We start from the raw sequence: 22,131 nt of genomic DNA, 5'->3' as shown, positions 1-22,131 counted from the left end.
ACTGTGAGGTTATAAAGAATAGGGGAAAAAAAAATCTCATGGCATGGAATTAAGTTGCAGATGATTTATGGGAGGGTTGCAGAAAAGACTATTTGGTGGCCAATAATGGTTGGTAGAAAGAAGTTCCCAGCCAGATGAACTATAAACTGATCAGCAGTTTATGTTTGTGTTGTTCTTTTTGACTGGGCCATTGATCTAAAATAATCCTTGTGGTTTAAGAGAGAAAAAGAGATTTCCTAAATAACAACCTCTGAGGCAAAAGTAGAGGCCAAAAAGAGGAAAAGGTAAAGGACAAAGGATTAAAGTAAAGGAAATAATGTACCCGTCCTTGGTAGTGGTGGGGAAAAAATAACAATGGCTGTTTTTAGCAGTTACTGGCCTTTGCCTATTTTTGTATTTTGAGAATTAAGTGGATAGCTAGAAAACTAAAACCTATCAAAGAAATTATCCCCCAGCCTTGCTTTGAGAAAGAGCTGACATATTCCTTTCTGAGTCTGTTAGGATTAGTAGAGATGACTCTTAGAGTTTTGACAGACTAGTTTTTTTCACATGACGAAAAATACATTCATCTAGTTGACAAATAATTATACAAGTAACAAATAATTACTATCTGTCACATTGCAGGTGCTGTGTTAGATGACAGAAATGCAAAGCCAAATGTGAAACAGGGTCTGCCCTTGAATGATAGTAGGCTGGTGGGGAAGGCAGATAAATAAACACTTTAGTACAAAAGAGATGATGTACATTTTGTACAAGGTGCAGTGATAGCACAGAGGAGGGAGTGATCAACTCAGTCCTGAGGCAGAGGGAAATTTGTGGTACTCAGGAGCTCACACTTTAGGCTTTAGCTGCTCCTAAAAGAAGAATGAGAAGGAATTTGCCAGAAAGAGAAAAAGGAAAATCCAAACAGGGTTTAGGAAGAGTGAAATAGCTCAGTGAGTTCAGAGAAGTCCAGGTAGTTTGAAATGACTAGAATAAAAAGTGCAAGGAGGAAGGCAGTGACAGGAGACTGGAGAGATAGGCCCAGGTAGATCACGAACGGCCATGTAGTCATGCTGAAGAGATTAGATTTGATTTATGAAAAGAAGCATTGTAAATTTTGAGCAGGGAAATGATCAGATTTGTGGGACTGAGCTCAGTAGTAGTTAGCATTGTCAGGATTAATAGCTAGAAGAAGATGGAAACTCCTCAAAATGATTGAAAACATACTTGATTTCAAATGTTTAATATTTATTTTACTAGGAGTGGCAAGAATTACAACAAAGTATACAGCGAAAGGAGAGAGCTCTACTGGAAACCAAATCAAAGATAACACATCCTGTTTATAGTCTTTACTTTCCTGAGGTGAGTTACACGCAGCCTAGTGTTTTCCTTACTCCATTCACTTTCTCTTCAGATATTTCTCAGTTGCCATTTATCACTTTGTGGTGTGTACTGGCTCAGATGTGCTAAACGTGGTCTATTCTTGATAGGCCACATTTTTGAAGGATATATTTCAGTATGAATTATGTTTAGTGAATGTGTTATTTAAAAATGGGATTGTTAACTCTTTAAGAATTTCTGTGGTTTCCTGTGCTTCTATCTTTTCTGTGCCTAGATTTCTAAGGGTTGTGCTTTGTGATGATTTTTCATTAGCAGTTCAGGCAGTCTTAATCATTCAAATGCATGTTTTGGCTATTGCTATGTGAATCTCTCACTTCAAGTATTAAATAGGATGAAAAGTTCTTAGTTTTCTCTGAGGGTCCTGTACTGGCCACCTGGAGCCACTAGACTTGCTTTGGTCCCAGTAATTTCTCTAGTCCGTGGGAGTCGTGGGACCAGTTAAGTTTACTAAGAGCTGAGCCATGGCTGAACCCCTAGCTCAGGATAGATCATTGCAATGCTGTTTGTTCCCTTATCCTGTTTACTTTGTGATTGCGACCTGCTCAGCTTTTGATCTCTTTAATAGGCTCTGTTGTTTGTCTTTCAAATGAATTTGGGATTTGCTTGACATTTCACTTTTGTAGATGGTTCCCTCTGTGGCTAGAGGTCAGGAGCTGGTTGCCTCTTAGTTCAGGGAAGCTGTTCCACAGACTGCCTCACAGCTTTGCTACAGAACCTTCTGCTCACCACTCATGTTTGGCAGGTGATTTCATGTATAAATCTGCTCTCTGCTCTAGAATGTCAATCTAGAGTTGCTGGGGGGTGTTGAAGGCAAATTTCTAAGTAATTTGGCTTTCTTAATAAATGAGTGGCTATGCACAGACTGTTGTTTTGACTTGGAGAGAAGTCATTCCAGGATTCCATCTTAATGCACATGCTGATCTTCTGGCATGTCCTGAGCATTAGCCCATCTGTTAGGGGCATTTTGCCCACTGTGCTGGTAGTCTGCCAATACCGATGCTCCTGAAATCAAATGAATAAATCTTACTCATTGATTGTTTTTTAAAAGTGTCATGGGATTCTATAAGCTGCATAATTTTTATCCTTATAACAGTTTCATTTTAGATTATGCTTAGTTAATAGGCAAAATAGTCATTTATTTTCTTAGAACATTTTAGCAGTAAAAATACCTCTTTCTAATTTAGTCTGCATCTGTATAGTAAACATCTCAAAGTACCATTTATCAGATAAAATTTATTTAGGATTTTCTTAATATCTACCTGTCTACCTTCCCGTGTACCTCCCATGTACCTATCACACTACCCACTTAAATTTCTTAAACATTTATGTTAATAATTGGCTTAAATGTTATCGAAACTCAGATATATGTAATATGTTAAGAATGGTTGGGAAAATCACACATAACAGAAAAACAGTTTTGTTCAAAATGAAAATAACTCAGGGTAGAACATCTTTTCCACTTTTACCATGTGCATCAAAGAGTCTAGGTACAGGTGCCATGCCATGGATTGATACTCACTAGCTTCTTCATAAATATTCTTGGGAGAGGGGTGGGAAAGGCATTCTCCAAGTGGAGAGGGAAAGGAGAAATGTATATTTCTTGAACATAACCCTGAGCTTATATTACATGCATGTTCTGGTAATGATATTTATGACAATGAAATGTCAGCATCACTTAAATAATAGGGTGTTTACCTCATTTCATTAATAATCATAATTTATTTGTTGTACTTTATATGCTAGACGTTCTAACACATTTTACTTGCATTATCTCAGTTCATCTTTACTACACGCCCGAGGTAGGCACTTATCATTTAACAGAGAAGAAAAGCGAGGGTTAGAGAAGTAAAATAATCCAGATCTGTGTGGCTTTAAACCAGCATCGGCAGACTGCAGCCTGCAGACAGATCTGCCTCTCTGCCCGTTCTTGCGAATAAAGTTTTATTATAAATCAAGTTTTTGTGGAACACAGCCATGACAGTGGCAGAGTTGAGTAGCTGCAGTAGACCCTGAGGCCCACAAAGCCCAGGTATTAATACTCCACTTTGAGTTCATTATGTGTTTACCTATTTCGTGTGTGCAAAACACATGTAGACAAACACACACACACACACAGACACACACACACACAAAACCTATTGTGGTGTTCCTAATCCTTGGGTTAAGCAGAAGTTGGGTTAATCAATCATGTACTTATGATTTATTTATTCTTACTAATGTTACAGTGCTTTCATTTTTAGCTGCAAAACATTTTTCTTTAAGCCATTTGAGAAAGATATCTTTCCTACTCACTTCTTAAACAGTGAATACTAAGCAGATGACTAAATAATTACTGACGTGCGCTATATAATATAGTGATGGTTGCTGAGCAGACTGAATTTTGGTGCTTCTAGACCACTTAGTCTTCTATAATTTTTTTTTTTTGTTATAGTTTTCTGTCTCTTGTTTGCTCTCCGTGCTGTCATTGTGTATTCTGGTGGCACTTTGTTTTACCCATCTCTTTTTCTGTTTCTGATCTTTTATGAAGTACAACTAAAAATGCTGAGCTAATTCATATTAAAATCATGTGCAGTGAAAGTTATAAATAGGCTCTTAGAATCCAGGATGCTCTCTCAGGAGTAATGTGTTGATGTTTTTAATGTATTGATTCCTCATGGTTGTCCAAGTCTCTACCACTCTTACTTTTTGGCTTTTGTTTATTACTACGTAAGATTACTAAGATTATTTGCTAGATGATACTGTAATAGTTTATATCGCTTTCTTTTTTAGGATATCTTTTGTCATTTAAGGTTAATTAGGGGTTTTTAATACAGAGACCCATCAATAAGGTTTAAGGGGCCATTTGAAACTCCAAAGTTACACACAAAATTCTTTTGAAGAGCTGATCTACAAATAGTTAAGAACAATTTATTCTTTCAGTGTATATTATTTGAACATCTGTTTTGTTCTAGGCAGTATATCAGTGCTGAGCCTATAGCAGTGAATAAAACAAGGATAATACCTCTAAAATGAAACAAGGTGCAAAACTTTATTTCTAGTTCTTTCTGATTATTTATACCCTTCTTTTCTTTGCAGGAAAAACAAGAATGGTGGTGGCTTTACATCGCAGATAGGAAGGAACAGACATTAATATCTATGCCATATCATGTGTGTACACTAAAAGATACAGAAGAGGTAATTAGCCAACAACAGTATTTCAGTTTTATAAATGTACAGCATTTCACCATCATGCTACTTCATAAAATCTTTTTTAAAAAATAGTTTATTATATTTGGATTATTAAATTTTATTAAGACATTTCATAACTTCTCTCTGATGTCTCTTAGGAGAAACTCGTTTAAAATTTATAAAGTTTGAATTGCTAAGGGTAGGCAACTTTGTCAGTCTTTTAAAAACTTGTTCTCAACTTATTTGGGAGAGTTTTCACTATTAGTGTCTAAGAATATATGCCTTTCCTTCTCTCCAGAATAAATTATATTGTACTGTAATAAATTAAATTATATTGTAATAAATTATATTAAAAGTATGATTTTTATCCTCATTAGATCAGTGCTAAGATATATACCTTTTTTCTTAAAAATAAGTGTAAGATTGGGTGATTAGATTTTTAGCGTGGAATATTTGATTACGCGGCATTGTCCACTGGTGACGACATCACTACTATAGTATTTGATGAACATATTTTACCCTTGGAAACTCCTTTCTCTTCTTATTTTTCCTCTTGATTTTTTATGTTAGTTTTTTAGGAAGAAGGTTCTGCCTGCCCAGCCTTGTTGGACAAGAGCAAGGCTTTTAAATTTTGAGATAGTTCTATGATACCAATTTTTAATCCATAAAGACCCCTGCCCCCCTTATAGCCAAGAATAAATGTATGAAACAATTTGTTATTTGACACAGAGCTAACTTAAGGGTATTTCTTTGACAGAGCAATTTAATTTTTCAAATTTAGATTTTATCTATTTTTGAAAATACATTATTAATGTAGTTAATATTTTAGATGATATGCAGAAGTGTATGTATTAAAATATCTTGCATACCTGTCTCTCACTCACCCATGCTCCTTCCTGGAGACCATCAATGTTATTAAATTTTTATTCTTCCTGTGATATTGTGTGTATATTTTTACATCATATTCTGTACCTTACCTTTTTCTCTCAGTGATGTACTTTGAAATTTGTTCCAAGTTAGTACAGAAAAAGCTTCCTCATTCATTTTTACAACTGCAATATTCTTTTGTGTGAGTGTTTACTTATTTGGCATTCTGCTATGTAATAGACTTACCATTGTTTCTTGTCTTTTGCTGCAGTGATTAACCTCATGTCATTTTGTATATGTGTAAACATATCTGTCGGATAAGTTCATAGAGGTAGAGTTAATAAATCAGAGGCTCTGTACATTTGTAATTTTGATAGATATTACTAGATATTTATTTTTCCTTAGGGAGAATGAATTTTTAAGTATGCCCATTGCTTCTCAGTGTGTCAGACATTTTGAATGGCCTTGCTAATCAGAAAGGTGAAAAATGGCATCCAATGTTACTTTTTCTCTCTGATTATTTATTTTAAAAACTTTAAAACTTATAAAAATGTTGTAAGCACAGTACCGTGAACTCCCAAAGCCCCTTCATCTACATTGACCAGTTGTTAACATTTTGCCATGTATGTCTTACATCTTTCTCTGTATGTATACATGCAAAGAACATACACGCATATGTGTATTTCACCCCTCTGACTCACTTTAGATACTTGGCGGACATTATGGCATTATACCCCTCAATACGTGTATCTCCTAAGAATAAGGGCCTTCTACATAAGTACAATACAATTATTATATTCAGGAAGTTTAACACTGATATGGTATTATTATCTAATATGCAGTCCGTATTCAATATTCCACTAATATCTGTTATAGTCATTGTTTTGTTTTGTTTTTAAATTTGAGATCCAGTCAAGGATCACACATTGCTTTTACTTGCCATTCCTCTTTAGAACATTTCTTTGGCCTTTTTCTTTTTAAATTTTTCATGCCATTGACAATTTTGAAGAGTCCAGGCAAGGTATTTTGTAGAATCTCTCTTAGTTTGAGTTTGTCTCATTGGTGAGTCATGATTATAGTTATCTTAAATATTTTTGGCAAAAATACAACAGAGATGATGTAACTTTGTTAAGGATGAAACCGAATATTGAAATTCAGTGTGTTTGAGTTGTATTTCCTTTTGTGTCTGTGACCATTGTTCATTTTTGTTGAGTTATTGGTCTTTTAGGTTGGTTTTGTTAATTTTTAATATTATGAAATCATCCCTTCATGATATGTATTGCAAATACGTATCTCAGTTTGTTTTACTATGAAGGTTGTTTTTACCAAGGAAGATAAATATTTATTTATTTGTTTATCCATTTATTTATATTCAGAGCTTTTTAATAGTGTTACAAATTTTTTTCTTTTATGACATTTAGATTTCGTGTTATAGCTAGAAAAGCCAAAATTGGAGATTAATTTTTTAAAAAAGATTCTCCTATGATTTTTATTTTTTAAGTTTGTTTTAATGGCATACTTTGATAAATAATCTTGCCTACAAAATCTGGATTTTAGAGCTTGGAGGCAGGTCACCAGAATATCCTAATGTCATCTTAAAAATTCATCCTTCCTTTGTCCTAGTACAATGGAAACTTCTAAGAGTTTATAACCCTTTGTGTCTGAAGTTTATGATTTGATAGGACATAACATATATTCTTGACATTTTAAGGTATTTTGCATTTGTAAAGGAAAAAGTCACTTCTCTTGCGTGTTTCTCCTTACTCTCACACTACTACCACCCTCACAACACTTCTGACACCAGATAGCGTGGGGTTTTCCCCACACCAAACAATTCTCTGTGACACCAGCTGAGTGTCCTACAGTTTAATTCAGTGCTGCCACTGTCTACTTGGAGATAGTGTCAGATCCCACAGGTTAAGGGCTCAGTTCCACAGGATGGCTGCCCCCTACTCTTCCACTTTAGATGCCATTCACAAGTCCAGGTTGTCACCTGAACTTCTGACCAAATGGCTATAAATTGGGGTTCTATGACCCCCTTCTTGGTTCACTAATTTTCCAGAATGGTTCACAGAACTCAGAACATTTACCAATTTATTAAAAAAAATATGATAAAGGATATATATGACCATCCATATGGAAGATACATAGGGCAAGGTATGTGGGAAGGGGCGCAAAGCTTTCATACTCTCTCTGAGTATACCACTCTTCCAGCACCTCCGCGTGTCCCCAACTCAGTAGCCCCCTGGAACTCCTTACTTTGGGAATTTTTATGGAGGCTTCATCACTTAGACATGTAGATCATTAACTCAAATTGTAGCCTCTCTCCAGAGAATAGGGGGTGGGACTGAAAGTTTCAAGTTTCTAATCATGACTTGGTCTTTTGGTGATCAGCCCTCGTCTAGGAGCCCACCAAGAGTCATCTCAGAACAAAACACATTCCTATCACCCAGGAAGTTCCAAGAGATTTACAAACCGGAGTCAAAGACCAAATATTAGAACAAAAGATGCACCTGGTGCTCTTATCACTTAGGAAGTTACAGGGGTTTGAGGAGCTCTGTGCCAGAAACCAGGAGCAGAGACCTGTATATGTGTATATATTTTTTCTATTATCTCACATCATTTATCTTAGAAATAAGAACATTTGGCAAGAATTATCGCCTTTCTGATAAGTCTGTTTTATTCTAACATTTCATTTCTTTTTCTTTTATACTCTCCTTCATTTCTGCAAGTTGTCAAGATGTGATGGTCAGCATAGAACTTGACCGCTTTAAATATGCTTTCTTAAGTGAACCCTGTCAGTTCTGCCTAATTTGGTTTCCTTTTGTATAGTATATATAATATGTGACATAAATGTTGTTTGTATATTTATTGTCAGAACTTTTGTAACCTTTGTTAGGGTTTCATGTGTCATCTGAGTAAACAAACACCTAGCTCTTACATATTCTGGTCTAGGAATTTTAGGAGTGAGCTGTTATTTCTTCACTCCTCAAGATTTAGATTTTAAGTGCTTATTTTATCTTCTAGGTAGAACTGAAGTTTCCTGCACCAGGCAAGCCTGGGAATTACCAGTATACAGTGTTTCTTAGATCAGACTCCTATATGGGTTTGGATCAGATTAAACCTTTGAAGGTAAGCATAGTGACTCTTCAATAAATGTGATTGTCTAGTTGAATAAGTGCTTACTATGCTAGAGACGCATATCATACTTGATACATGATATACTTGATGGACTACTCTTTTAATAAAAACTGAAGTTGTTGAGTTAAAGGAGTATAATGATTTAGAACCTTGAACATAAATTACTTAATTGATAACCTTTTAATGTACTATAATATATTGTAACTTTACAGGGCCTCACCAGAGGGGTTCTGTTTTCTTTAGAAAAGCACATGTGTTTTCCCACAGATTCTGTTTGAGGGTTTATTAATTTCTGAAACTAATGTATTTTTTAGCATTTTAGAGTATACTCTTTGTATAGGTATTGTTAGAAGCACACTCCCATTAGTGTTTACCATTTCACTTGATGTTTTTATAAAAAGCATTCTATTGTGTTAGCGAGATCGTGCTGCAGTATTATTTCACTGTGCACTGGAGTCCCATAGTAAAGGGAGCCAGTAAAGATGTGCCTCTTTTTTCCCACAAGGGTACCATATTTCTTACCATTGGCTATAGAATTTTACATCATGAGTCCGGAAGCTGCAAAATACCTCTTTGAAGGTCACATTTGAGTTTTTCTTCCCTTATCAGATTTCTAAGACATTACTCAGTGTTCTTGCTCAAGAACCACAGTTATTAATTGTTCATGCCATGGAATAAATATTATAGCTTCTATAAAATCTAAATATCAAACTGTATTAGAAGTTTAATGACATTTATATATTAGTAGATTTACCTTTTTATTTCTGGAATGAATGTCTATTCTAAATGAATGTCTTAAATTTGGAGTTATAACCATAAAATTTATTTATTTATAATTGCTTTGGTCAGAGAAAACCTTTTCTTTACCATGTATTTGTTTTTTCATCCCCAAATTTCTGATTTCTGCATTTAATTCTTCTTTATAGTTGGAAGTTCATGAAGCTAAGCCTGTGCCAGAAAATCATCCACAGTGGGACACAGCAATAGAGGGGGATGAAGACCAGAAAGACACCGAGGGATTTGAAGATAGCTTTGAGGAAGAGGAAGAAGAGGAGGAAGATGATGACTAAGCAGTACTACAAATGGACCACAATATTTACACATATTTGCAAATTTTTGCTGTTTTGGAAGTGTATAATAAACCAGAAACAGTGTAGAACTGATGTTGAGGGAGGTGTTAGTTCTTTACTAGAATTGGGTGCACAATATAACTAGGCAATGCTGGTGCCTTGGTACAGTCTGAAAAATGCTTAAGGCTTGTTAAAGCCTTTTAAATATGGGTTGGTGCATTTATTTCATTTGCAAATGATAATAAACCCTTTGTTATAACTGTCCAGAAGTGTGGGCTATGTATTATCTGATCAACTTATGGTCCCCATAAAAGTAAAGGTACCTGAAAATCAATCTATAAATGAGCAACTTTTATTTGTTCAGCTTTAGTTTTAGCAAACATTAAAGTATGATAAACACCACAAATACGTTTTAAGTAACATCTGCTGAAGTTTTAATCTTGATAAGCTCTATCATTCATTTATTTACGTTTTGCAGTGATACAAGACTATAACAGCTACATTCATAGCTTTAAACCTTTTATTTTTACCTATCTTGGTCATAAGTTGGCATTCTCTCACATTCCACACAATATAGAGGGCTGCATTTTTGGATTTTCTTTTCTTGATTGTCCAGAGTTAACCAGACAGATAATAAAAATGTCTTTAATGGCTTAGAACATTTTTAAGCCTCTATTTTAAGCAGATCAATGCAGGATCTAATTCTTTTTATAAGCTATAGATCTAAAAATGATTGTGGGACCATATGTTCTTTGACGTTGGTGACTTATGTTATTAAACCTTTTTTAAAAGGTTCACTATAAAAGCTGAAACACATTCTTAGCTTTTAATCTACCTGACTCAATCAGAAGCCTTTTAAGGAAAAAAATATATAACATACAAAGGAGGCATTCTTTTGTATTCATTTTGGACTCCTGTCAATAAAATAGAAGTTTGACTCATTTTCCGTTTGTAATGGTGTGTGTCTTTTTACTCCAGAGAAAGGATATAATAGGAAATTCTTTTGTTTTTCAACTAAAAATTTAATAATATTGTATGTTACTGCTGAAGTGACTGCTATTTCTGTATACTGTAGAAAAACCCACGAGTGGTAGAATCTCCCGCTCATACAGTGCAACCCTGAAGGATAGTGCTCATAAAGAGTAGAAATGTGCCAAAAAAAAAAGTAGAAATGTGTACATGATAAATCATTGAGGTGTAAGATGAATATTTTTATTACTAGATATGGAGGAAGCATAAGTCTATATTATTATAGGACTGATTGTAATTATTCTTTCCTATCAAAATTTCCATAGGCCAAAGTACTGTTGGAATACTAACTTGTGACCTTGTTTACTTAAAAGGTTGCCACTTTCCATGCAGAATTACCACTAGTATTTTGTTACTGCAGTAGTTGGAAATAAAGTTTGAAAATTACCAGAAATATGAATGGTCTTTTCGGTTCTAAATTGAGGATATAGTATTTCCCACAATATGGTCAACATAGTTTTTTCATTGAAATCTCCATCACTTGTTTTTCTTTTTTAAAGGTGATAGTGAGACCCTTCCTTGGCAGGCAGGAGTGCCACTGAGGATTTGTTTCAGTTTACAGGTAGAGGGGGTGTTTAATTTTCAAGTCATGTTTTACTGGGAGGCTCCAGTGTTGGGAGGCAGCTGCTGGTCACATAGTGCGGTGGAAGGGAGTGAGCCAGCCTGTAGTAGCATTAAGTGAAAGGCTGGGGGTTTAGAGAAAACACGTGTGGTGTGAAGGCAAGGCAAGTGAACAAAACATGAATGGTATGTCTGTGTCCTGGTTTTCTTGAACAGTACTTTTTGGGAAAAGTATATTCTAGTGGCTGTTTTGTGTTAAAGAAGCTTTATAAGTTTATTCAAACAACTGGCTTCTTTTCTGTTTGACCACAGTGCTTAAAAGCAGCATCGCCTCAACCCGCTGGTCTGTTTTCCTTTGCCCTTTGAATGATAGATACGTACTTCCCAACCAAATAAATACATTTTCCTCTAATGAGTACTTTAGGTAAAATCCATATTGCAGTAATGAAAGAACTGAGCCTTCAGTTTATGATTCTCATCTCTCCAGCAAGTCTGTAAACTCCACAACCCTTTTTCCCTTGAATGAGATTTAAAAACCCTGGTTTGCATTTAATCTAATAGGAACCCTTCTTGAGTGTAGTTTCAGTTTTGTTCCCATCAAGATACAGTGACATTCTTCACAGAATAGATGAACATAGATGAAAATATTCAGTGGGTGTCTACAAACTGAAATAAATGGGTTATTTATGAAATTAAGTCACTTAAATTCCATGATATTTTTATCTCTTTAAATTGGTGAAATACCTCTTAAAAAATAACTCTCCCATGAGGAGACCATAAGAAAGTCTAGCAGTTGTAAATTTTAGTGTTTTAAAACTTGATTCAAGCCCCGTGTTGTTTTCTGTGTGTGTACCTATCTCAAGATCAGGTGTTCATATCCTTAAAATTTTTAATTGTGACTTTTAAAAATTAAGGACCACATTGAATAAGATTGTATAGAACAATACTCAGATTTCTCCCAGATTGCACTGAGGGATGGGAAAGGGTGAGCCTGTCCCACTGCTTAACTGCCCTGTGGGAAGCTCAGACGGGCGGAAGAGGAGGAAGTGGAGGCTGCAGGACCGATGTGGACAAAGCGGGGAGGGCATTGAAGGTGATGCGGCTCTCTGAGTAGATTATTCTGGATCCCAGTGTTTACCCAGTTATTTGTTTCAGCCAATCAAAACTAGACACTGGAATGTTCTTTAGCAATAATTCTTACTTCAAATATAATTATATTTTTGGAGGGACTGTTCATCATCCATTACATATTTACTGAGTTTCTGTGTTCCTGGATCTGGGGCTAGAAACCGGGGCTATAAAAAGCAAAGAATGCGTGTTCGTAAGAACTCGCTGGTATTAAGGCAGGCAGATGTGTGGCAATCCATTTTAATCCTTTTGCATTTTCTAATAGTCATTATTTGGAATGCCTTTTTTTTTTTTTTTTTAAGTCTTTTCCACTGTAGGCAGAGGGATTTTTTTTTAGGTGCTAGCTATTTGTTTGCTTTTAAGAAAAAAGGCAAATCCTCATCCTTTATTTTTGTGTTTCTTTAAAGCATTTTTCTCCCCCAAATATTTTTACTCAACTCCATGAAATCCCCTATTATAGTCTGCCTTAAAGTGAAACAGCTTATCAGTGAATCATAATGTGACATTTTGCCAGCTGTGTAGTGATTAGTCTAGATATGTCAAGAAGTTAGCATCAAGCATCTTCACATATTTAAACTTGATGCTAGGGCTATTTTGCAAAACTTAAAAAGAGCTGTGATCTTGTACATTTTCTTGTAACCTGAGCTAAAAATCCAAATACAGCAATCACTGGCATGCTTTAGGGCTGTGGTTTCAGGTGGGGATGCATGCATCCCAGGCATATGCAGATGATCAGTCCATTGGGAAAATGTTAAAATGGTTATTTGTATTTAATCTCATCCTTTTAAATTTCTATTTTTGTGTGTTTTATAATGTACATAATATATTGTACAATTGTACACTTCTATAATTTATAAATAAATACTACATTTATCGGTGCATTATATATTCTTTCTGATTTCAGTGCATGATCAAAACATTTGGAAATTCTGCTTTGAGGAACTAATAGGGTGACATTTAAGCTAAAGCGAAGGTATGGGCCTTTGGCTCTCACTGTTTGAGTTCATAAGTTGATGTTACTCTGCTGGAGTTGAAGGGTTGGCATTCGCTGTGCCCAACCCTACTGTCGCCCCCAGGAGCAAAGTGATGCCTTTCGACATGGAACCGAGTAGGTTTGGTGATGGGGTTAATTGACAAGGGGAGGGTTCTAAACAGCTGTTATTTGTGGAATGGAGGTGGCACAAATGAGGGCAGAAGGGCAAGGCGTGGCTTGCTGGGACTTCCAGCAAATGCTACCGCTCCGTTAGTGGTCCCTGCAATCAGCAGCTGCTACAAATTAAAGGTGAGCGTGAGAAGGACTGTCCGCTCTCTTTTCAGGACTAGGTGGTTCAGCATGAACCTGTCAGACAGGTATGCAAAGTGAGCTGTTTCCTCTTACCTTTCTGAACATCTGAGGTTCAGAAATCTGGATAAATGAGGTTAAAATCTGGATAATGGCAGCAATGGATGGATACCATATAAGTACGAGCAGATTCCACAAAGAGCCATTTCCAACTATTGCCCTGTAGTTTCCAGCCTGATTCCAGTAGAGGGCGACAGGGCATAGCTTTATTCAGCAGAATGGTTTAGTTTGTGACTAAACCCAAATTAGAGACATGCTTTGGAATTCATTTCAATTAACGTCTAAGATTACTTCCTTTCCCTTTGATCTTTGTTTTTCCTGTATAAAGTTTTTCTTTCCTACATGTATCCTTTAATACATTAAGTTTACTTTTGGTTTTCTGGCTGGAAACACGAAGACTCTGCAATTACAGAAGACGATCCATATTTATTTATTTGTGCTAGAATTGCGTTAGATTGTTTGCTTGAGAGAGGTGGGATCTCAGGTAAGACAAAGAAGTTCATTATGCAAGATTAAAATTTTCTGGATGTTTGTTAAGAACTGTGAAGGTTGATGAGATTTTTACTCTACTTGCAAGCTAACGAGTTAACCTGCCACAGTGTCATGGATGCTGGCAGGAGAATCCCAGGTCAGAGGCAACTCAGGCCACGTGAGCTTTATGTTCCCCCATCTGCTTCTCTTGTCCCCCAAGTTCCATGTGGGTGATGCAGAGTAGCCCAGGCGGATGCTGCACTTGCGGTGTGTTTGTGTCACAGCTGAGGAATTTTGAGCTCAGGAAACCTTTTAAAGGATCTGCAAGCAAAGCTATCCAAGAGGGAGATACTCTCTCTCCCACGGTTGTTCCTTATACAACCATAAAAGATGGTCTGGGGCAAAGCCGTGTACCTCTGCTCACATGGTGGGCAGAAACATGCGATACTCATAGAAAACTATCAAAGTTGGAGTTCAAAATATATAGTACCCCTATTTACCAAGAAGTACAGAGTACTTATTTTCAAAGAGAATGTGTTTTATTTAGTGAAAATTAGGATTGGTGAGGTCATCTTCCTTGAGAATAACGTGCATTTAAACCTCTTGCGAGTGTTTTATTGTCAGACAGTTTTATGTTAAAACTGAAGATAATTCATCGACTAAAAAACACCCAGAATTTTCAAAGTTGAATCAGTCCAGTGTGACAATGGAAAGGGATGTCCAAAAAAGGAACACTGTATCTATTTTATATTGAAACCATAAAAGATTTCGATTATTGCTCTCTGTACCCCTCCCCAAAACCTCAATTTAAAACCTGTTCCCCGCCCACTCCCCTTCCCCCACCCAGGGCTACATCAACAACAACAAAAACCTCCACAGTCTTCCCAACAAACTGACTGTTGGCCTCCAAGTAAGTCGGAGTCCTTGTAGAAGAGTCGCCATTCCTTCAGTGGTGTCCTTTTTCCTAAGATGCTGCCCAGGCCCAAGGAGCATTTGGATCTTTTGTTGGTTGAAATAATTGAAGAACCTCTGAAATATTCTTCTGAACTGTCGTTCTGGCACCTAATCATATTTTGAGGGAAAATGTATTTTTGTTTTTGACTGTGAAAAGTCATTTAGAGATGGTGTAAATGGATAAGGAAGGTAATCAAATTTGCTGATATTTTGATAAAAAATTAGGCATGTGACTAAAATTTAATGAGGCTTTAAAAAAAATTATGATCTTTGAACCACATCTGCAGATTCCCAAGAAGATACCCAATAATAGCCCTGTAATAATTATAGCCTCCCTCATTTATACACATTAGTCAACATCGATATCTTTGGAAAATCAGTCTACTTACTTTATAGTCACACGCCAAGTTTCTTTTTTTTTTCCCCTTGATTTTCTTCTGCCAATTCTTGGGACTCCAGTCACTGACTATGCTATACATCACTTTTCAAATTTCCCCAGAAGCCTGAAATTCCTTTTTTTGACATGACAACACATATGAGAGAGAAGGAGGAGCACCAGAAGAGAAGCCCTAAGCTGAAGGCAAGCGAATCAATCCTCCCAAGTGCCTTGGAGTGGCAGCTCTTTTTCCCATGATCTCAAGATCTTACCCCATCAACCCCAGCCCTACTCACAAAACACTGATCTGGGCTTATTATCATGGAAATGATAAGGTTTAATGTGATTTTCAGCAAAGTGCTTATGAGGATTGGAGGTGAAACTGTAGTGTTATGATTCACAGCATTATTTCTTTATACACTGAAACCCCCACATCTTTCAAGTCTGCTGACTTAATGACACGGTATTTCATGAAATGTCAGCAGTGACACTTCAGGAGCATCTCATTTCAGATAGGAGTATAGGTTTAGTAATACTCAACCTGAATTTTGAGTAGAATTGTGAATGTTTCAGTGTGTGAGAAAGAATAATTTTTAGAGTAAGAAAAAATCTTAAAAAAAAAAAAGCAAGCATTCGTCTATCTCAGTATGATTTGTAAAGTTTTCTTTGCATTGAGTAGTGGGGTACTTATAATCTAATTGAACTAAGTGCCTGACCCCCAACCCCTCCACAGCCTAATATAAACACAGCTGGAACTTAGGGATAGAAACAAAATTTCGGATTTGATCTTAGAGCTATCTCCATGGGGTGGAATTATTGTGGGAAGTCAATAACAGCGTGTGTAAGAGAACTTGTGAGTTGCCCTCTCTGCAAGCTCTGATTTGAAGTAAATTGCACTCCCAGTTGCACTCAGGCATTGACATAAAGGGGAGACATAGAAACAATGACCCAGAGAAGAGAAGGGACTTGTTATAGCTGGTGACAAAACTGGAGGCGGGACCCAATCGCCTTCCTTCACAGGGTGCTGCATAGCATTCCACGTCCACATGTCTTTACTTTCGTCAAACTGCTTCCCACAGGAGAGCTACAACAGGATGCTCCATACCTGAGGTTCCTCACGGCTCCCAGTCTGGGGGTCTGAGGCTGTAGAAAAGGGCAGAGGACGAAGCTAACAGTAGGCTTTGTCTACTTTTCTAGGTGCTTGGGATACAAAGAGAACAAAACAGAAAAAGAAGCAGATAAAGATCCCTGCCATACATTCTAGGAAGGGGGAAAGAGGTTGAACAATAAACACAGTAGATAAGTTACTTAAATAGTATGTTTGAAGGTGATTCGTGTGATGGAAAAAGAGTAGAGGACGGACGGCCAAGAAGACAGGGGAGGATAGGATTCACTTTTCATGGTCAAGACGGGTATCATCTCAAAGCTGACATTTGGTCGAAGGCTTGAAAGAATGAAAAAGTTAGCCTTGCACTTATTTGGGAGAGAGTGTTCCAGACAGAGGGCAAAGCTGACACGCAGGCTCTAAGACAGGAGGAGCCTGGTACGTGAAGAACATCAGAGAGGCCCGTGGCTGCAGCGGGGCGAATGAGGGGAGAGCCGCAGGAGATGAGCTCTTGAGAGATAATGGAAGTGGCAGGCTGCAGCAGGTTCTTGTGGGTCCTTGGAAGGACTTCGTTTCTACTCTGAGTGAAGTTGGGGGCCACCGCAGGGTTTTGAGCAGAAGAGTGATGGGATCTGGCTTATGTTTTAAAAGCATCCCTCTGACTATTGTGCTAAAAAAAAAAAAAAAAATTAAGGAGGGTTTGGAGCAGAAAGACCAATTAGAAGGTTATTGCAGAAATCTCTGTGGAATTTTTACGTATGTTGTAAGGCAATGGTTGCTATACAGCAGTCCCCCCTGATCTGCTGTTTTACTTTCCGCAGTTTCAGTTAACTGCGGTCAATGGAAGACCAAAAATATTAAATGGAAAATTCTGGAAATAAACAATTCATAATTTTTAAATTGCATGTCATTCTGAGTAGCCTGAGGAGCTCTCTCGATGTCCTGCCCGAGATGTGAATCATCCCTCTGTCCTGTGTTTCTACTCTGCGTACACCCCCCGCCCCCCGCACCTATTAGCCACAGCCATCAGGACTCCCTTGGTATCACAGTGCTTGTGTTCGAGTATCCTTTATTTACTGAATAATGTCTCATTCACCTCACTTATCTCCTCACGTAGGCATTTTATCATCTCACATCACCATAAGAAGGGTGGATACAGTACAATAAGATATATTGAGAGAGGGATCATATTCACATTACTTTTACTACACTTTATTGCAATAATTGTTCTATTTTATTATTAGTTATTGTTGTTAATTTCTTTCTGTACGTAATTTATAAATTAGACTTTATAGGTTTGTATGCATAGGAAAAAACATAGTTCGTGCTACCTGCAGTTTCAGGCATCCACCGGGGTCTTGGAACGTATCCCCTAAGGATAAGGAGGGACGACTGGATAGCTATCCATTTGTCCTTGTGGAGGCTCTGCTAGGGTGGCAGTCATGGAGGAGGGGTGCAGAGTTTGGATTTGGGATGTGCATATTTTGAAGGTAAACCCAGCAGGATATTTTAGTGAATAAGACGTGCTGTCTTGAGAGAAAGAGGGGAGTAAGGATGATTTTAAGGTTTTGTGCCTGAGCAACTGGAAGAATGGAGTTGCTATCAGCTGAGAAAGTAAAGGCAAGGGATAGGACAAATTTTGGGAAAAAGATTAGAAGTTTTGTCTTAAATATGTTAGTTTGAGATTCTTCAACTGAAAAAGTTAGGTAGGCAGCTGAATGTATGAATCTGGAGTTTGAGAACAAGGTCAAGTTAGAAATATAAACGTGGGGTTAAATGGCATTTGCGTGCTGATGAGATCACCAAAGAGATGAGTGCAAAGAGGTCTGAGCTCTGAGGACTAACATTGTCAGGTTGGGGAGAGGAGGAGGAAATGGTGGAGGTGATGGAGAAGGAGCACACACTTCGGGTACAACATGAGAAAGCAGGGGGCTCTGGAAAAGACAATAATGCTGGGAAAAATTGAAGGCAGCAGGAAAAGAGGAAGACCAAATATGAGATGGACTGACTCCATAAAAGAAGCCATAGTCTTGAGTCTACAGGAGCTGAGCAGGGCTGTCGAGGACAGGACATTGTGGATATCACTCATTCACAGGGTCACCCGGAGTCCGAGCTGACTGAGGTTTGTAACACACACAGTGTGGTAGGAAAACCAGGTGTGGTGTTCCGGAGGACACTGTGTCAACAAGAAGCGGGTATCCCTGGTGTTAATTGCTGCTGAGAAGGCAAGTGAGCTGAGGACTGAGAATTAATGACTCAATTTAACCAGGAGGGGATGTTGCTGATCTTCATAAGAACAATTTCAGTGGAAAAACTGGAGACAAAAACCCTACTCCAAGTGGGCTTGAAAGAGGATGGGAATCTGACATCGTGGTATTGATACAAGAACAGATGAAGAGGCCGATGGTACAGTATGGGAATCGAGAAACAGACCCACACATGTGGACAGACTCACGCGCTTGATGTACGTGACAAATTGGAGCTGAAGAACAGCGTGGGGAAGGAAGGCATCTTCAAAATATGGTGCTGGGACAACAGGATATCCATCTGGGAAAATAAAATGATACATGGCCCCTGTCTCATACAACAATTAATTCCAGGTGGCTTGTAACTAAATTTGAAAGGCAAAACAATAAAAGCTTTTAGAATATAACGTAGGAGAATCTATTCATGACCTTAGGGTAGGATACAAAGAGCATGTCTAAAAGGAAAAAAATATGATAAATTGAATTACATCCAAATGAAGGATTTCTGTTCTTCAAAGACACAATAAATAAATGAAAAAGGCAAGCCCCAGAGTGGGAGAAGATATTTGCCACACACATAATTGACAAAAGACTTGAATACGTACTAAAAAAAAAAAAATTCCTACAAATTGTTAAGAAAAAGAAAAAAGACAGACAACTCAATAGGAAAATGGGCAAAAGCCTTAAAAAGACATTGTGTCGCAGATTGGGTTCTTCAGAAACAGACCCTGAGAAGGAGTTTGTGGTGCAAGATGTTTATAGTGAACAAAATGGGAGGAAGCGGGATTGGGCAGAGGAAGGAGCTGAACTTCGATGTAGGCCTAGCAAAGTCTGGACCAACCTGGTGGGAGTTCAGGAGTGAATATTGTTCATTAATGTGTCCCGCGTCAGGATGAAATGGCCCTGCTCAGAGCAGGAAGAACTTGACCTTGGACAAGGTGGTTCTCTGAAGTCAAGGCCAATTCAAAAGGAGCTGCTGGCTAGAGGCTGTCTGCTGACCACACTCCCTGTTACTGGGCAGCAAGTCCTTCCTTGAAGGAGGATCTGGCTGCTATGTCTCCATGTCAACTACTTCACAAAACACTGTATCTTAAGCCTCCTCTCCCCATACCCCCCCCCCAAAAAACCATGAAATCTCTTCAAGCTCTTTATCCATCAAGGAAATGCAAATTAAAACCACAATGAAATATCACTACATGCTCCCCAGAATGGCAGAAGTTGAGACTGACAATACCAAGTGGTACTGAGGACATGAAGTAATGGGAAACCTCATCTGCTCCTGGCGGGGGTGTAAATTTTGTAGGTCACTGTGTAAAACAGTTTGCTATCAGTCTAAAGTTGAAGTTAGGCATAGGCAGTGACCTAGCAGTTACACTTACAGGTATCACCTGACAGGAATGTATGCAAACACGCACCAACAGACATGTACAAGAATGTTCATAGAAGCTCCATTCATAACAACCCCAAACTGGAAACAACCCAAATGGATAAATACAATTTTTTCTGTTTATATACAAAGATTGTGGTAGGCAGCCTCCAAGATGATTCCCAATGATCCCTGCCTCCTGGTGCTCACATCCTTGGGTGGTCCCCTCCCACGGAGGACCAAGATGGTCTGTGTGATCAACAGCATACAGCAACAGTGATGGTGTCGCTTCTGAGATTAGGTGACAATACAAAATATAAAAGTCTTTTCAGCTTCCATCTTGGCAGTTCTCTCACTCATATTTTTTTTCTCTTGGATACTTGCTCTGGGGAATCTACATCATGAGCAGCCCTATGGAGAGGCCCGCGTGGCAAGGAGCTAGTCTCTTGTCAACAGCCACGTGAGTGAATCTGGAAGTGAATCCTCCAGCCTTTGTTAAGTCTCACAAGATTATAGCCTCAGGCGACAGCTTGACTGCAACTGCAGGAGAGACCCTAAACCAGAACATCTAGCTAAGCCACAATCGATTTCCGACTCTCAGAATATAGATGATATAATAAAGGTAAGTTTTAAGCTGCTAAGTTTTGGGGGTAGTTTATTACACAGCAATAGATAACTACTGCAATGGGGTTCTATAAAGTACTAAAAATAAATTAAATGCAGTTACATATGTCAACATGAGTGAATTTTGCCTACATAATATTGGGTGAAAGAAGCCAGCCACAGAAGAGACTTTTATTATTCCATTATTTAAAGTTCAGGAACAGGTAAAAAAGTACAGTGTTTAGAGATGCATGCCCAGATGGTAAAACAATAAAATAAATCAAGGAAAGTGATTTCCATAAAGTCAGGATGCTGGTTATCTTCGGGGGCAGATGGGGGTGAGAGATGGGAGGGGCCATGGGCCAGGCTTCTGTGCTTTTGCTAGTGTACTATTACTTGACCCAAATGATGGTAGCAATCGTTAAGCTGTGTGCTTCTGTTTTCACCCTCCACTCCTCTTTTTTGGTATATGTGTTATATTTCACAATAAAAAGACAAGCAAAGAGAATGAGAGGAGAGAACTTGGGGTCAGAGAACATAGACAAGCCTGTAGAAGAATGTTGTTGCAAAGAGGACCAAAGAAGCAGAGCAGCAGCTGGAAGTGAACTGAAATCAATACATGAACCTATTTTTTAAGATGAGAGGAAACAACAGAAAGCTTTATGCAAAAGGATATCATCTACTGAAGAGGAAAAACTGACAAGACAGAAGAAGTTGTATTGTTGGAACCAAGTTCTGCAGTAGATGAGAGGGATGGGTCTAGGCTGAGCTGGGTACCAGGCCCTGGGGATACTAAATTAGTCAGGGTTCTCCAGAGAAACAGAACCAATAGGCTGTATCCATAGCCATATATCCTATTAATAAACCTACATCTATCTACTCTCTATTATCTATCTGTCTATCTATTATCTATCATCTATATATATGCTATATACATAGATATATGCTATATATATGATATATGATATATATATATATATGCGTTATATATAGGCAGTGACCTGTGTTTGACCAAACCTGTAGTCTAAACCTGTGTTTGACTAAATATCAATGTATCTTGGCCTAGCCAAGTTGACACATAAAATTAACCATCATGAACTGAAGACTTTGACAGTCTCTGTCAGTTAACTTGCTCGGGGTAGAGAAGGAGGGTGAGAAACGAGTTGGGCGTGTGGACATAAAAAAAAGGGGGGTTCTATAGAAAGTAATGGTGTGGTCTGATCATAAATTCCTAACTGGGCAGGTCATGGTGGGTAGTCACACCCCAGGCCTGTAATTTCTTTAGTAAAAGATTTCAAGCCAGCCCTACCCATTGTTCTTT

At 37.8% G+C, this 22,131-nt stretch overlaps 1 protein-coding gene across 1 annotated transcript in view; it reads left to right on the top strand.

The window, feature by feature from the left end:
• Positions 1 to 10,572, top strand: part of SEC63 (SEC63 homolog, protein translocation regulator) — a 55,890-nt gene extending 45,318 nt beyond the window's left edge. The window contains exons 18-21 of the mRNA XM_006926050.2: positions 1,243 to 1,344; positions 4,459 to 4,557; positions 8,446 to 8,550; positions 9,486 to 10,572. Coding sequence (XP_006926112.1) covers positions 1,243 to 1,344; positions 4,459 to 4,557; positions 8,446 to 8,550; positions 9,486 to 9,629 — 450 coding nt within the window. The 3' untranslated portion in view covers positions 9,630 to 10,572. The remainder of the gene's footprint in view (positions 1 to 1,242; positions 1,345 to 4,458; positions 4,558 to 8,445; positions 8,551 to 9,485) is intronic.
• The last annotated feature ends 11,559 nt before the right edge of the window (positions 10,573 to 22,131 follow it).

This window comes from Pteropus alecto, unplaced genomic scaffold (assembly GCF_000325575.1).
Source record: "Pteropus alecto unplaced genomic scaffold, ASM32557v1 scaffold79, whole genome shotgun sequence".
Taxonomy (NCBI): Eukaryota; Metazoa; Chordata; class Mammalia; order Chiroptera; family Pteropodidae; genus Pteropus; species Pteropus alecto.
The sequence above is the reverse complement of the archived record's forward strand: the minus strand, read 5'-3'. Positions and strand labels throughout refer to the sequence as shown.